This window comes from Eutrema salsugineum, unplaced genomic scaffold, assembly GCF_000478725.1.
Source record: "Eutrema salsugineum unplaced genomic scaffold, Eutsalg1_0 scaffold_1, whole genome shotgun sequence".
In the NCBI taxonomy this organism is placed as follows: Eukaryota; Viridiplantae; Streptophyta; class Magnoliopsida; order Brassicales; family Brassicaceae; genus Eutrema; species Eutrema salsugineum.
In genome coordinates, this window is record NW_006256909.1 from 2,211,713 (window position 1) to 2,228,857 (window position 17,145).

A 17,145-nucleotide genomic window follows, 5' to 3' on the forward strand; every position below is an offset into this window, starting at 1 on the left:
GGCCGTTTATGCCACGTCAGCAGAGGGTCCAAAATCCGAAGCGAGTCGTTCGTTATTTCATATCCTCACTCTCCTCTTCTGCTTTATCCTCATCGTTTCTCTCTCTGCTCTCTCTCTCCCTCTCGCCTCTCCAATGGAGGTTACCTCCACCTTCATCTCTTCCAGATCGTCAAAATATCTTACCTTAACTTCCTACTCTCCGGTGATTCTTCCGGCTTCTAGTCTCCGCTCCATCCGTACTGATTTCCTCGGCTGCTGCCACAGTCTCCGTCCTCCTCATCTTCGAACGCGCGCCGGAAAACGGAAATCTGGTCGTTCTTCAATCCGATCGCCTCGTTTAGTCGTCAGAGCTTCTCTCGACTCTGGTTTGATCCTTGTTGTTGTTGCTGTTACCGCTTTTTCCGCCATTGCTTTCGCTTACTGCCAACACACTTTCAGAAAACGGAAAATTTCCGATAAGGTAACACCTATTCTTCTCGTTGTTCTAATCGAATATTTCCGAGCTTTTCCCGTTTGTTTACTTACGAGCACAAAATTCGCGAGACTATTATTGCTAGTTGCTGATTCAAGTGACATTCATGTGTATTGGACAAAATTGGGGGTCTGGATAATTCTCGAGTTGCTGATTTTTTGTTTTTGGAAATTCGATTAGAGTTCTGACTGGGTAAACTGTTCAGGTTGTAGCATCTTCTGCAACGCGTCATGATGGAAAAATCAGTACTGAGAATCGGCGGGAAACGCAACATTTAGATGGTGGAGATATTCATACTGTGGAAATTAATGGAGGTTTCAGAAAGAGGGAGGAAGAAAGTGTGAAATTGGTGGAAGAGGAGGCTCATCAAGTCCAGGAAACTGCTGTGATGGAGTATGATTCATTTTCGGCCAAACAAACCGATATGGCAGCTGAGGATTCTCAGTTTGCCGTTGCCAGTGTCAGCACAATTGCCAATGAACATGGTTTTAGAGATGAATCTATGAGTAATGGATTTGTTGCTTTGGAATCAGCTACAGTGGGAGCAAAAACAGCTGAAAAACAAGTTGAAAACAGCCAAGAACAAAAGGTTATGGACTATGCAGTGGTGGGAGTTCATTCGATATCTTCTTCACATGTGGTAGATGATACACGTGCTCTTGAGTATGAGTATAATGGTTTAATCCAGAAGCCCATTGAATACAGCATCTTCACGGAGACTAAGAGAGAAGAGATTCACACATTTTATGGGTCTAATCATTCACCACACAAGTCTTCAAGGTTGAAAAGTCTTAAAGCAGTCTCTCCTACTGTTACTTCTTCTGCAACTGATACATTGTTGGACCACAAGAACAATGGAATAATTAATACTCAGTTCTCAGGACAAATTTCTGGTCAGGCTATTGGTACGTTGACTATGTGGTATTTTCTGTGTCAAATTTGATAGCCTCGTCTCTCCTTTCTGACAGTCTTGCAATGCCAATCCAGTACGATGATGCTTTAAAAGTTTCCTTTCCGTTGCAGGATATGTTGAAGAAAAAGAACTTGTGGCACACGGTAATGGCGGTGTGTCCCATAAAAGGGAAGATGTAGGAAGAGACTGGAAACTTCCTGATGACGCGAAGCATGTGGTTCACCAAACTGATGAAAGCATGCCTCAGTTCCCCGCTCAGCTTAATAGTAATGGGCGTTCTCCAGAAACTAGTGATGCTTACTACCGTTTACTTAGAGATGGGAGGTAATAAATATTCTCTAGTTTGATAAGACAGTGCTCTATCTTGTGGCTGTCCTCTTTTTCCTCTGCTGAATGCTATTCTTTTTCTGGGAAGTTTTATTCCCAAAGAAAAGATACTGGATTGATTGACTTTGAGGGTGTGTTATCCATAATAGGCTAAAGGATTGCATAAGCGTACTTGAAGATTTGGAGAAAAAAGATCTATTGGACATGGACAAGGTATGGCTGGTTTCCTGTGCAATATGGATGAGATCTTAGTCTTGCCTCTCCTTGAATGATCGAACTTTTTCAGTGATCTTAATCTTACTTATGTCTTCACATCAGATTTACCACGCGAGCTTCTTTAAAATCTGCAAGAAGCAAAGGGCTGTCAATGAAGCATTTCGCTTTACTAAGTTGATTCCAAATCCAACCTTAAGCACCTTCAATATGTTAATGTCTGTCTGTGCAAGCTCACAGGACATAGAAGGTGATATTAATATCCATCTTAAATTCTTGGTCTTGTTAATTTTCATTCTTTTAAATGTTGAATTGTTACTTATGTAGGAGCTCGGAAAGTTTTATACCTGGTGCAAGAGAGTGGTATGATGGCTGATTGCAAACTTTACACAACTTTGATATCAAGTTGTGCTAAAAGCGGCAAAGTTGATGCAATGTTTGAGGTATAGTAATCTTCATTTGCCTGAATGCTATTTAAACGAAGATACATATTTTTCTGCTTATTTGGAATCTCTATTAGCGTCATGAAGCATGATAGATATCTGGGAAACATAATTTTTAATGCTTGTCTGAATGGCGTGGTATTTTATTCTTGATCATCTAACCGAGGAAACTATTTGTTGTCTAATCAAGTTTCATGTCTCTTTCTCTCTCTGGACTTTAATCTAGTTTTAAATAGTGCGTGCAATAAATTCTGTTTTCCCTCTCTCACTCTCTGTGTGTTTAAGATCTGTGTGTGTCAATTTAGCATTTTTGTTATCCACATTGGTAAGGCTGTCCTCTTCGTTACTAGTGGATATCTTTCTTCTCAATGTACTCCTTTTTGTATTTTAGTTAAAAATTTATACTTCATTTCGAATACTGTGTTTTGATCTTGATTACTGATCATAACATCATACCGTATGACCTGAATTGGCATCCTAAGTGGTGCCATGTTTTGTGACTTCCTTATATCTCTGTGTGGTTATATCCTCAGGTGTTCCACCAGATGGCTAATTCTGGAGTGGAACCCAATCTTCACACTTTTGGTGCACTTATTGATGGCTGTGCTAGAGCTGGACAAGTAGCTAAGGCATTTGGTGCTTATGGAATTTTAAGGTCTAAGGTAAGGCTGCCACAAATTTGTATTTCCTCCTATCATGTTTCTAGATTGCTAATATTATCTTCTTGCTTCATGGCTACTAAATGTGGTTTAGTCTTGCTCGTTATGTCCATTTATGTTTTGGAATCTCAAGGCTATTATTACATTGATGACATGTTCGATGCAGTAGAATGTTAAGCCAGACCGGGTTGTATTCAATGCCCTCATCTCTGCATGTGGACAATCAGGAGCTGTGGACCGTGCTTTCGATGTGTTAGCTGAAATGAAGGCTGAGACGCATCCTATAGACCCTGATCATATCACGATCGGTGCATTGATGAAGGCATGTTTTAATGCTGGTCAGGTGTGTGGCTTTTCGTTTCTGTTTCTGTCCCGCAATCTGCTTTTCTCTTTCTATTTGATTGAGAATATGTTTATTGCAGGTCGAACGAGCTAAAGAAGTATACAAGATGATCCATAAATATGGAATAAGGGGTACCCCAGAAGTCTATACTATTGCTGTGAATAGTTGCAGCAAGTCTGGGGACTGGGATTTTGCATGTAGCATATACAACGACATGAAAGAGAAAGGTGTTAACCCTGACGAGGTATATTTGTTTTGAATTCTACGTCATATTCGAAGTTGCAGAACTTTATGAGGCATGAACGTGCCCTTAACTCTATGCATACTAGATCCAACAAATTCATTTTTGAGTTAGTAAGACACACACCTGCTGCTCATGAATTGTTTGATTGAGCGAATCTCTTAGGCCATCTTGCTTATATTTGCAATCTTGGTTTTGACCTTCTGCAGGTGTTTTTTAGTGCATTGATCGATGTTGCAGGACATTCAAAAATATTAGACGAAGCTTTTGGCATTCTTCAGGACGCGAAATCTCAAGGAATACGTCTGGGAACTATATCATATAGCTCACTGATGGGAGCTTGTTGTAATGTATGTGCCTTTTACAGCTGTAGCAAGAGTTTTTTTGATGCCTTGAATTAATATTACTTAGATTAAAAATTACGTGATGGATCCCTAGAGGAGAAAGTGAAATTTGGTTTAAATTTTCGCACTGGTCTCTAGAGGTGAACATGATCAGAAGATTTTTATTTGGTGAAACTAGTTTTTGAGAAGTAATTTTCATTACCTTAGGGAACCTCTTCTGATTTACTGAATGGTGTGATCGCATTGACTAACTTTATGGAGAAACTACTGATACCCTTTTTTTTAGGCGAAAAATTGGAAGAAAGCACTGGAGCTCTATGAAAAGATCAAGTCAATCAAACTTATACCAACTGTTTCAACAATGAATGCCCTTATAACTGCCTTGTGTAAGACCTCATACATTTTATCTTAATCTTTTCCCCCAAATAATAAAAGAAAGATGTAAAAGAAAAATGCAATATGGTATTACTACAATTGCAGTATATAACGTACCCAACACAAAGATAGCTTTGCTGGTATGACTCCTTAGATTGTCAACAGGTGAAGGTGGTCAACTGCCCAAGGCTATGGAATATCTTGATGAGATCAAGACTTTGGGATTAACACCAAACACTATCACTTACTCTATGCTCATGCTGGCAAGTGAAAGGTAAATTCTTTAAAATTGAATCATTTAGGCTTTGTGTGATCAGTAATCAGTGCAGATTTGAGAATTCATTATTCTCTGACTTTTCTCTATGTAGAAAGGATGACTTTGAGGTAAGTTTCAAGCTCCTTTCTCGAGCAAAAGAAGATGGAATATCACCAAACTTCATCATGTGCAGATGCATAACCAGTAAGCTCGTATTTGTATTCATCGTAATTTTATCTAGCTGAGTTGCGCTGGAGTAGGAAATTTTTCAACTATTGAAAAGATGTTATCTGATAAATGTGTAAACCCTGAAAATTATTATCCACTTCAACCTCATATCATTAGAGTACTTCAAGGATCATAAGATTGGATCTTTCACCAACGGTGTCCAAATTTTTTCCAAACAACCCCAACCAACCAATAGAAAGAAAAAAAAAAGGAAACGACCAATCTTTATGAATTTTTCAGAGCAGTCATGGCTTTGTCTTTACTCATTCTTGAGGCCTGCAAAATTACATAGTTCGTCCTTATAATGCAATCGTACATGAAAGTGTTTGTTTACTGTAGCACTTATTGTATTTATTTTTTTGTTATTCTATTAAGGCCTGTGCAAGCGAAGGTTCGAGAAGGCTTGCGCTGCTGGTGAACCTGTTGTGTCTTTCAGATCAGGGCGGCCTCAAATTGAAAATAAATGGTCAGTACATCTTCTTTTTTAAGTCGTTAGTCAGTCAGTCGCTCTTTTTCGTAGTGTGAGGCTTCCCAGATAAGGCAATCTTGATTGAGGTTTCAGTAAACTTGTTGGATTTGATCTGATTAGTTGTGGTACTCTCTCTTCTTAAAAAAAGACTTATATCAGAAATCAATTCCAGGTTAATACTGACAAGCTTCCCTTTCTTTCAGGACATCAATGGCTTTAATGGTTTACCGTGAGACAATTTTAGGTGGTACGGTTCCAACTACAGAAGTAGTTTCACAAGTTTTGGGATGCTTGCAACTTCCACATGATGCTGCTTTGCGGGATAGGCTGATTTCGAATTTAGGCAACATTTCTTCACAAAAACAACATAATATATTCCCCCTAGTTGATGGATTTGGAGAGTATGATCCTCGTGCATTTTCACTGCTTGAGGTATATTGGTCGCTTCATTTAGATATAGAGTCATCTGGGTCTTATCAGGTCTCCAAAGTTAATATTTTCAATGATTTGCAGGAGGCTACTTCTCTTGGAGTTCTTCCTTCAGTGTCTTTCAATAAAGTTCCATTATTTTTTGACACTACAGAATTGCCGGAAAACGTGGCTGAGGTAAATCCATCTTTCTAGTGGAATCTCATTTACATGTCTTTACAAGACTACCATCTGGTTCCCAAGATATTCATAGCTGGGAATATTATCGATTGATTTATTTTCTGTTGTCAATCTTGTTGTTAAATCTTAAAACTGATCATTTTTCTTTCTGGCTTCTCCTTTTTATCCCTATTTGCTTTGAATAAATAGTGATCATGATTTTTTACTCTGTATTTGGAAAAAAAAACGCATAAATCAGTATCTCCCTGTTTTAGCACTTTGGGATTCTCACTAATCTAACAATGTCTTGAATAATTTGATAGGTTTACCTCTTAACCATCTTTAAAGGTCTTAAGCATCGCCTTGCAGCTGGTAAGATAATCTGTTTTCTAGACTCATTGCCTTTCAAACAAGGATAAGTTCAGTTGGAATATCTTCACTAAACATTTCTTGATATATAAGTTTACGTTAATCTTCTTTAAAATTACTTTCATTGTTCCCCTTGAATCCGTTATTGGTATTTTGGCTTTTCTTGATTTGGATATCCACCATCAAAATCATCAGCTTTAGGATATAATATCTACCTTCAAAACACTAAGCTCCTATGTGTTTCAGGTGCGAAGATACCTCATATTAATTTGATCATTTCCATGGAAGAGAAGGAAATTACGAGTCCTGAAGGAGAGAAGACAATTGACCTTGCAGGAAGGTAAATTGAGAGTATCATAATATTTTAATTATGCAGTTGATGATGTCTACTATCTATAGTCATATTCATCAAAGAACATCCCTTTTGTTGACAGGGTGGGACAAGACATTTTTGCATTGTTGAGAAGGTTGGGGATACCTTATCATAGAAAGGAATCAAAATTAAGAATCAATGGTGTTTCTTTGAAGAACTGGTTTCAACCAAAGGTTGATTCGCCCTTCTCTACAAAACCAAGGGATTTAAGATCATCACAAGTACCACTAGGAAACCAAATTACTCGTCAGCAACGCAGCATTCGACTAGGGAACCTTTCACTTGAGTGAGAAACTGAGAAGGCGTCTCTCATTTTGAACCTTAACCTCAGAGAGTTTTTTTTTCACACGCAACTTCATACTCAGTTACATGTCACATCACATTCCTCCAGCATCGCAGCAGAAGATGAACATTCAAGTTTTGCTTCATTACTTTTTCTGCATAAGCTTATTTCTTGCGATCCACATGAGGATGTTGCATAGTGACAGGAAGTTAATTGCATGGTAAAACAGTTGTTCTGTATATCTTTAAGTTTGTATTTATTCAGAAATAAATGGTAAATGATTCTTTAAAAGGTATTCAGAAAATCATTGCATTATATTCAACCTTGTGAAGTTAGGATAAGTCTGTTTAAACTTTAATGTCACCAATGCTTGACGAAAACAAAAACAAAAACAGATTACAGATGTATGTGAAATCAAATTTCAAAAGAAATAAACAATTAAAAATGAAAGCAACATTTATTTTCCGTAGGACTACTATACATTATTTAAACGCAAATTTTTTTGTTCAAACCATGTTTGTTTATATGTGAAGTATAAGATAGACTTTCCTTTTATATATATAAGATCGACTTGCACGGTCCATTTATTCTAATTATATTATTAAACATCTAAAAATTGGCTTGTTTAGGAATTTAGGATCATGAAATGACTTTTAGAGTGTCTCTCCAATAATTTTTTTTTTTTTTTTTTGAAGAAAGTATACCTCATGAGAACATGGAAAGGATAATAATGCTATTAGTTATTATATTATGACATTTCCTTTGCTTCTGCAGTGGATTTTATTGTGGAATAAAAGAATGGGCATGTTCAATAATTATGCCATTTCTTATGTTTTTTGCAGCGGATTTTATTGTGAAATGGAAGAATACGCATGTGAAAGCTATTACGTGACCATATGATAATTCAGGTCCAATGATTTTATAGATGATATAAGCATTTGCGTAGTGAAAAAAATATAACTATTCTATAGGTTCAGGACTCACGAAAGCAGAGTCTGAGAATTTATACAGGAGCACAAAGTGTTTTTTAATATATTGTAGGCGGTTTCATTGGATCTCAGTATTCGAGTAGTTTATTTATTTATTTGTATTGTATAAGTTCTTTTTTCCTGTATAAGTTCTTTTTTCTTACCAAGGTTTATTTACATAACTCGAGAAATTGGAAAACAAAACTCCCCAAATAATAATTTTGATTTTGGTCAGAAGGACTCCCCCAAATATTTATAAAACCAAAAATCAATTGAAATGGGAAGTACTACATCGCTATAATAATCATGTTACATTACTGAATTTACGACGACATTAATTTAGTAGTAAAAGTTGCGGCTGATTTACATACTTGCTACTACGGAGTATTGACGATGAAGTCTGTTGCAAATTAGGCACAAACAGTCTTAATTAGAGTTGCTACTAAAACAAATCAGTACTATTAATTACGCCCTGTTACAATGGTGCGTGGAAAAGACCATTTCAAATTATTTGAAAGACATCTACCATTTTTATTAACCGTATATTTGATCCCTTAAACCTTTTTTTTTTTAACTTGTGGGCTCAAATATTCATGCATGTTATTTTTAATTGGATCTATGATCGCGATAAAAAAAATTGGATCATGATCAAATGTTGCAGTTGTTCATAAAAGATTGTTTTTTAATTTTTTTGCAATTTTGCTCATAGATAATTGAAAAGCATATTAACTTGAACAATGAAAATTTTTGCTCATAGATAATTGAAAAGCATATTAACTTGAACAATGAAAATTTATCTTCAATATAAAGTATATAATGTTAAGATAATCTTGAAGATATTAGTTAAGACTCATAGAATTATATCAACTCTTCTGATTCGCCATGATTAAACCCAAACAAAAAATACATGGGAAGAAAACAATGAAAAGATACATTCTCAATCTCAAGAACTAATCCTCAAGATCTCCATATATACAATTCTACTAAAACGCATCCCACTTATCTTCTTAAAGTTATTGTAACCGAGAAGCGATGAGATCAAGAAACACTTCTTCTCTACAAGGAATGGTTAAGCCTCCCATTGGATGATTAAAGCCAAACTCTTCCTCTGCTCGACTAAGGATCTCTCTGAAGGAAGGATCATTCAGAAACGAAATTGGAACTACGAATCTCTTCTTCTCCTTCTCAATCTGTTCTCCAACGTACACTGCCACATGCCCTTTAGGGACATGATCCGATGATGATGTTCGGTTTCTGTTGGCCAATGAGTTTAGCTTCAGTATCTGCTTTGTTGCATTTGAAATCGCTAAACGGCTCAAACCCATCTTTCTCTTTGCTTTAGGACCAAAGATGTTAACCTAATTTTCTCAATGAAAGTTTGTTTTTTCCTTCTTTTCACCACAATACTTAAGATGGAGATAGGTGGTGATGTTCTTGCCTCTATTTATAATAATGGAGAGTCTTAAAAATAACGTTTCTTAGCTTTTCAATGATTTGAGGGCATTTAATGAGGTTCCTTTTTTTTTCTCATGTAAGTTGTTTGACTTTTCTCAAATTGTCACATGGCTTAACTGATCATTCATAAGTTCTCCAACAAAAAGTTCCCTGTTCTTCCTTGTATAAACTAATAAAATTCTGTTGAAAAATCAAAGATATTATTATACTAATACTCTTTTCTGAATATTGAAGTAAAGTTATAAAAAATATTCTACTTCTCTTTAACATAGAACTGTGTGCTTTTTAAAACTAAAAGATAATAACAAGTGGGCAAAGAAGATAGTGAGCAAGTTGTCATATTGGATGAAATAACAATGAACATGAAGCAAAAATTCAGGATACATGTAACCAATATGATATTTCAGATTTAAATATAGATAGCTCAATTTGGATAATCATTGGACTGGTTTTCGTCTGATAAATGCGAATCTTCTGAGTAGAAAATCGTTACGGCCGCAGATATCTTCATTCTCTTGGAGCAGCAATTAATAAATCATTACATTTTGATCTTTGATTTGCAGAGTCGCACGTAATAAACCCAATTTTCAATCTCTAATCATATGGATGATTTTTTCGACTAGAAAAAATCATATGGATACTTCATGGAATCATTCTTGATTTTCTAGTTGACGACTCCACATTAGTTATCTTTGGAAAACAACGTTAAAACAAAATTCGGCAATAATATAATAGAAATTTGATATAATATGACAATTTCTGCGTACCTACATAAGATCTATTTAGTTTCCAGTATATGTGTTCTTTGATTTTGTAGCATGTCTGCCTCTTCGAGTTGAATATCAGAACATATTTTCGTTATTTTCTGTATCATTTTCAAACTCGATATTTAGTAGACTTTTTCTTAGGAGATGCTCGATTTTAAATTCCTAACTCGGGGTCTAGGTGTATCATATGTCAAAAAAATTGTTTGACTATTTTATAGAGATGGTATATGAAAATTTTCAATTAAATCAAAGAATATACTTAAAAGGTTACTACTTGTATTTGTTTCCTCATTGCTATTTTAGAAGTTAAGGTATTTGTGTTTGTCTTGTAGTTATTTAGATAGATATTTCTTATTACTATTTGGCAATTGTCCTCTATAGTTTTATGTGGAATAAAAAATCTCCTTCTCTAGAATTTAGTAAATGTATGTTGATTGATGAATTAAAACGATTAGAAAATATTTATTCGACTTTGTTACTTGACAGAATATTTAAGATCATGAATTACACATATACACATGGTTGTAGTCTTGTTTTGATCTGAGACGTGTAAATTTTCAAGATGTTCTAAAGGCCTGGTGTGATCTTTTTGTTGAAATGTCATTCTCTTTAACGTCTATTTAAAACACGATATAGCTTCCATGATCTTATCTACCAAGTACACTCAAACTGAAAATATCTCACATACCTCTAAATGATATTAACATGATATACAGAAGTTAATGCATCACAATCAGAAATATATAAACCTGTCTTTTGTCCAGAACATTCAATTGGCTCAACAGCTATATGCTATTTTGTTTAAGAAAATAATTAAAAATAGGTTTTGACCATTTATCTAATATATCACTTAAAATTTGTGAGAGTTTTCGTTTGAAATAAAAACAATTTTGGTTTTGTTTTAGACAATTATGATTTTATTGCCACCAAAATATTAATAACTAAACTGATATTGAAAATGTTAAGGTCTAGCAGCTCTAGCAAGTGCAGAAGTTTCTATTGCAAATGCTTTGAGTCGTTGTTACAATAACTATCCAATAATTCAATAAGGAAGGTCTACGGGGGCTCATATTTGATAATGAATGTCAATGAGTGGAATAGATAATTTGACTAAGTCATACTAGCAGTTAAATTTTGATTAAAAAAAAAAACAAAGGAGTAATGGAGTATATTCATACGACCATGTAAATCTTTCTAGATTATACAGAAATGTTAATATAATTACTTGTTTTATGACAGAAGGATTGGATCTGCAGGTTTAAACCCGAATTACAGTTTAATTTCGGAAAACATGTGATTATTGATTCTTCGTAGAAATCATCAATCAAGCTAAGGAACATTGGATATACTATTTTTGAAATACTTCGGATATTCTAATAATATATGTAACATAAAGATCATATGTTTTCATCAATGTTGTGTAGAAGTACATAAATAGTATAACCTGATTTGACTGGTTACACAAAATATTTACATGCTGGTTTAATCTGTTCTCCTTCGCGGAAATAAACAAAGGGAACAACCAAAAAAAAAAAATCTTTAAAAAGGAAAAAAAAGCTTTGGGGTTTCCCAAAAAATGTCTCAAGTTGAAACAATACAACCATAAGAACTCAAAAGTCCCACGAATGTTTCTTCTCTGCAAGGAATCGTTAATCCACCAATTGGATGATTGAAACCAAACTCTTCTTCTGCTCGATTGAGCAACCCCTGAAACGAAGGATGGTTCAAATACGAAATCGGAACTACGAATCTCTTCTTGTTCTCCATCTCTTCTCCGACATAAACCGCAACATGTCCTTTTGGGACACGAGGTTGCTGTTTTTGGGATTGTTTAGAGTTGATAACACGTGATAAGCGAATAGCCATGTCTAGCAAGAACACTCTGATTTATGAAAGCGGAGAAAGAGTTATGTTTTTGGTGGAGTTGTGTTTCGGTTAGTTGTTATTTATAGAGTTTTTTTATAGCTAAAGGAATCAAATTTCGAAGTTGTGTTCAATGATACAACATATTTTTATTGTATTTAAAAATTAGGAGTTTGCAGGATTTCACATGGGAACTGCTTAGAAAAAACTAGGGTTTACCTAGAAAAGCATCAAGCTGATTCTGATTTTTCTTGGTGACTTAAGAATATAATCAGATAGGGACCCACCAAAGTTACAGGACTCACATGCTCTCTCTGTCACTTATTAAAATCTCTGGCCATTACATGAAACAAGTGTGGTCATATTGGTTATGATGAATAGACAACAGAAACTTGAATAGACAACAGAAACAAGTGTCCTTATTGATGAAAATAGACATTTTGACAAGTCTCTTGTTGGCTCTTGAAAATGGTGGCTTTTGGTCTATATGTGTTACCCCTATAGCCCACTTAAGAGGACCCTTTTGTGCCTTAAATAAAATTGACTTTTACAAAACTTATTATCTACATATTATAATCATCATTATTATTAAATTTTTTGTTCTAAGCTTGGAGTCATGAAAATGATAAACATTGAGCGTGCATGATTTCTTTGGGTTCTTACAATTGTGAATCAAGAAGTTCAAGAAAACATTTTATCAAAAAAAAAAAAAAAAGTTCAAGATAGATTTAGGTAGAAGTTCTAGGTCTTAAAGCTGAATGATACGAATTTTGTGGGCTTAACAAACGCCGTTAGAACCCCATAACTTAACAACAAAATAGTTCTCTCGCATTCGTCATCACTGATTCTACAATGACATAAATTTGTATGTTTACTTAAAATCCAACATTTTTTATCTAAACATCACATTCTAAAGTTCGAAACGAAAGTTTTTTGGATAAAATAAAGACAATCCGTTGAAATTCATTCCCAAAGTTTGAGCTAAAGGGAATTAGTTAGAATGATTATAAATGGAATGTATATATAACTAACGTAATTTCATTCTGAAAACTTTCGGTTATTCAACAGATAGTCACGTGTTTCACTTGAATTATGATGATCACAATTGTCTCTTCTTAATAACGGAGAGTAACATGTGCTTAACAATCTAAATATGCAATAATTCAGAATAAAAATGATAAGTTTCACTATTAAATAAAAATGCGCAATACTGTTTCAATCATTTCCAATATATATATTAACGGGTATATTCTGCGTTATTCATCACTTATAACCCATCTTAGTTTCTTCAGAGTGCATGTGATCCACCATTCCTTTAAATACTTTAAACTGCTTAAAGAAGTCTTCTATATTTTCTCGTAAGGTACTATATTTTTAATGTAAGACAGAGCTGGTTATTAAAGACAAAAAAAAAGATTTGTTTATAACCGAGATTTCCCGTTATGTGAAAAATTCCTTTTTTATTGTAATGTTTGCCTAAACAGTACAATTACAGCCTTAGAGGCAATATAACATCCAACCATGTACATTTTCGGAAAAGCTCAATATTTTGGAAGTCCAAACTTTAGACTCGTAAAGCAAGTACTCGGTCAGATGATAATATCGGTCGGAAATAAAACAACTCATTTATGAAGTCGGATAAAACTGACATAGTTAAACATGTTTAACTAACCGCATTTAAAGTTGAGTTTATTTTCCGTTGTTTCTTCGTGAGAGTTTTTTTTTAATACTCCCTCCGTTTCACAAAAAGTGTCATTTTGACATTTTTCACACAAATTAAAAAATAAGATAAAAAGTCTTTTATACCCTTATTAATTTGCAGAAAATGACTCTTGGAATTATATTTATAATTAATTTTTTAAATTTATTGAGGTTAAAAATGACATTTTATGTTAAAAATTACATTAAAATTCTAAAACGACATTCTTTTTAAAAAAAAGAGTGTCAGAACGACACTCTTTATAAAACGGAGAGAGTATTGAATTTTGATAGTTTGGATATGAGTATTAGCACAGCTTTTTCAATGATGTATACATCAAAATACAATTCAAGCTCTGAACAAACGCTATATACACACATCACTAACTTTCCTAGCTACAATCCTCCTCTTAAGATACGAAGAAAAAAACTTCATCGAAACCATGAATTCAAATATAACTGATATATTTACTTTCTAATATGTTGACCTAACCGAATTTATAGTGAAGTTATTTTCCGCCATTTTTTACCGTAAACTGTAAAACTTAAAATTTGAGGTTTTAATGGTTTTTGAATATGAACGCACAACTTTCTAAATAATTTGAAAAATATAACCTGATTAAGCTTTGAACAAATGTCATATAACTAATTTATAGTATAACTAACAAACCGTTTTTCCTAACTCATTTTTTTATTATTCTCCTCTTAAGAGAAGAAGATCACACACACACAGACACAAAAAAAAGCTTCATCAAAACGCCAAATTTGGATATAACTGAAATAGATATTTTCTAACATGTTGAATTACTAAGCGCATTTACGCTAAGTTATTTTCCACCATTTTTTAGGGTAAGAGTTAAAAGTAAATAATCTTAAGGTATGAATTGTTTAAATATGAATTATCGGCACATGTATCTGAATCATATTTCGACATACAACTTAGGCTCCGGAGTGTCATATTATATATACACACATAATTAACTTTATGTAGTTCTCCGCATAAAGAGAGAAAAAACAAAAAGACTTCACCAAAACGACAAAACCCTTAAGACTATTAATTAATTAATCAATGTGTTCCTCAATGCAGCTGATGAGAAGTAATAAGATGAAGAAACGCTTCTTCTCGACAAGGAATCGTCAAACCTCCCATCGGATGATGAAATCCAAACTCTTCCTCTGCGCGATTTAGAAAGTCTCTGAATAAAGGATGGTTCAAATATGATATCGGAACCACAAACCTTTTCTTCTCCATTCTTTCTCCAACATAAACCGCTACGTGACCTTTCGGAACAAGCCCTGAAGTTGACGATGGTGATCCATTTTTGTTCCTCATAGATTGTGATTTGAAGATTTGCTTTGCATTTGGAAGCATCGATCGCATTAAACCCATCTTTTTCTTTATATTTCAATGCAACTTATCTAGTCGAGGAGGAAAAGATATTAGAAGCAAGTGACTTGATAGACAAGGAGGAGAAGAAGCTCTATTTATAGTAGTAAACTTAAAAGCATGTAACTTCAAGATAATGAAAATACTTAAAATGCTATAATAACAGTAAGATGGATATATCTCTATCACTTTAAAAACCCCAAAAGGTGTGGGCTGTTGGCCCCTCCCGTCATCCATCTGGCTCACATGGCTTAGCTCACCTTTATGTAAACATATATGATATATATAAGGAGAATATATAAGGAGAATGCACATAATGTACGTTTCTATATGATTGCCAGGATAAAAGTTAGGTATTTTATATTTAATTAGAGCCTCGAAGTGGTGAATAGTGTGACCTGGGTCAGACTAAGTGGGTCCAGTCCTGGAGCCACTTTTAGCAATAGTTGACACTTGATAGTTATATTTGATTGCCAGTACGTATTAATAAGTTCCAACTTCCAAGTCTTAAAGTAGATTTTTTCCTTTGCTCTCAAACTAGGGGCCGTACTGCTGGGACGATATATGAGTGAGGCGATGGTTTTATATATATTTCTATTTATTGAAATAGATGTTTTTATATATATATATATATATAATATATTATATATATATGATATATCAAATGCAGCTCTAAAATAGTTTGGTGAAGTTATTTGACAATGGATAAGATTTGACTAGTACATCTTTGCATGTGATTAGGATGATGATGATTGTGATAGTTGCTACGTTTGAATTTTGAATACACAACATACTACTGTTTAGTGATCGAAATGGATCGAACACAAAATCCTCATATAGATCTATAGCTGTTTGCTAGCTATGGCCTACTACTTTGTTTCCTTATCGTATTTGGTTGTGGTAGTCCGGTAGAAATATGTTCTTCGCCTTTGGACTTAAAATAGTTATTTTGGTGTAGACGATTAAGTGATGGATGGTAACCTTCGTAAGTTGGAAGAGAAGAGCTGCTGATCCAAAAGGAAAAAAAAAATCAAGACGCTTACGCGTCATTGCGTGAGTGATTAAAAGAAGTTTTCTGTTTGCTCTTAATCTCTTATACATGAACATATGTATTGGAATTTATATTAAAAATCACTAATAATAGATTATGGAATTAATTTTATGTTTCGTTTACTTTGTATGCATACCAAAGTTTTGTTTTTTCGGTTAATGGTTAGAATTAGAAAAGTTTCTTTGTTGGACCAAGTATCTATAGAGTTCAGATATTAGAGGTGGACCACTTTAGTTTGCCAATATATTTTCGTGACGCTTAAGCTCAGTGTCGAAATCATACGGATGATTATTTATGATAATCTATAAGCAATTAGGTGACTACATATTTATGACACCGAATTATTGTTTTGTTAATTTGGGTCTTTCTCTTATAAAGTCAGCTTTACTATTAAACACATTTTGACAGTTATGTAGTGGAATATAATTTTTTAGTATGTCAAACAAATTACAAGATCCATAGTGCTATATAAATTAGTAGAACGTAACTACTAGCTAGTAACCAAGAATACACCATGATACAGGCTTCTTTTTGGTAACCTACCATGATACAGATTTTGTATTATACTCCACATGTAGAGATTATTGAATTTTGAAATCCTATATAGATATATATATGATATATTATCCATACCATTAATGGTATGTATAACGGTAATGAAAATAACACATGCAAATGGAACATGAAATTGTTGATGAAATCTCGGATCAGAAAACGAAACTGAACCACTCATTGTTAGTCTGACATCGCTGAAGATGCCACCGAATTATACAAAATACAGAATAAAAACTTTAAAATAATGTATAAAACCGTGGGCGTCTCCGAGCTTCTATATATTAATATATTGTTGGTCTTTAAATCCCAACCCAATTTAAAAAATTTAGGATCAAATATAAAAAAAACGAATAAATAGAGGAAAAAAACAAGTCCGGAGTGGACTTATTTACGATCAATCAAAAGATTCAAAACCATATATCATAACGGAAACGAACCTACGAATCATGAGAATTATAATGAGAAGTCAACAGACAACAGTTAAAACAATCGACTAGCAAATCAA

At 34.0% G+C, this 17,145-nt stretch overlaps 4 protein-coding genes across 4 annotated transcripts; 1 reads left to right on the forward strand and 3 right to left on the reverse strand.

Moving 5' to 3' along the window:
- The first annotated feature begins 86 nt into the window (after window positions 1-86).
- On the forward strand, window positions 87-7,187 carry LOC18028974 (pentatricopeptide repeat-containing protein MRL1, chloroplastic). Its single transcript, XM_006412118.2, has 19 exons — window positions 87-460; window positions 678-1,377; window positions 1,496-1,709; window positions 1,862-1,925; window positions 2,031-2,175; window positions 2,253-2,368; window positions 2,902-3,030; window positions 3,197-3,370; window positions 3,450-3,614; window positions 3,821-3,961; window positions 4,242-4,341; window positions 4,496-4,604; window positions 4,699-4,790; window positions 5,190-5,280; window positions 5,487-5,715; window positions 5,797-5,889; window positions 6,195-6,243; window positions 6,487-6,580; window positions 6,675-7,187. Exons 1-19 carry the CDS (start codon window positions 134-136, stop codon window positions 6,901-6,903), a joined length of 3,261 nt encoding a protein of 1,086 aa, XP_006412181.1. The 5' UTR covers window positions 87-133; the 3' UTR covers window positions 6,904-7,187.
- A 1,471-nt stretch (window positions 7,188-8,658) lies between these two features.
- LOC18028975 (auxin-induced protein 15A) lies at window positions 8,659-9,212 on the reverse strand. Its single transcript, XM_006412119.2, has one exon. The coding sequence runs from the start codon at window positions 9,187-9,189 to the stop codon at window positions 8,878-8,880; it is 312 nt and encodes a 103-aa protein (XP_006412182.1). The 5' UTR covers window positions 9,190-9,212; the 3' UTR covers window positions 8,659-8,877.
- Window positions 9,213-11,507: 2,295 nt separating this feature from the next.
- LOC18028976 (auxin-induced protein X15) lies at window positions 11,508-12,152 on the reverse strand. Its single transcript, XM_006412120.2, has one exon. The coding sequence runs from the start codon at window positions 11,950-11,952 to the stop codon at window positions 11,668-11,670; it is 285 nt and encodes a 94-aa protein (XP_006412183.1). The 5' UTR covers window positions 11,953-12,152; the 3' UTR covers window positions 11,508-11,667.
- A 2,409-nt stretch (window positions 12,153-14,561) lies between these two features.
- Window positions 14,562-15,078, reverse strand: LOC18028977 (auxin-induced protein X15). The gene has a single exon (XM_006412121.2). The coding sequence runs from the start codon at window positions 15,035-15,037 to the stop codon at window positions 14,726-14,728; it is 312 nt and encodes a 103-aa protein (XP_006412184.1). The 5' UTR covers window positions 15,038-15,078; the 3' UTR covers window positions 14,562-14,725.
- Between the last annotated feature and the right edge of the window lie 2,067 nt (window positions 15,079-17,145).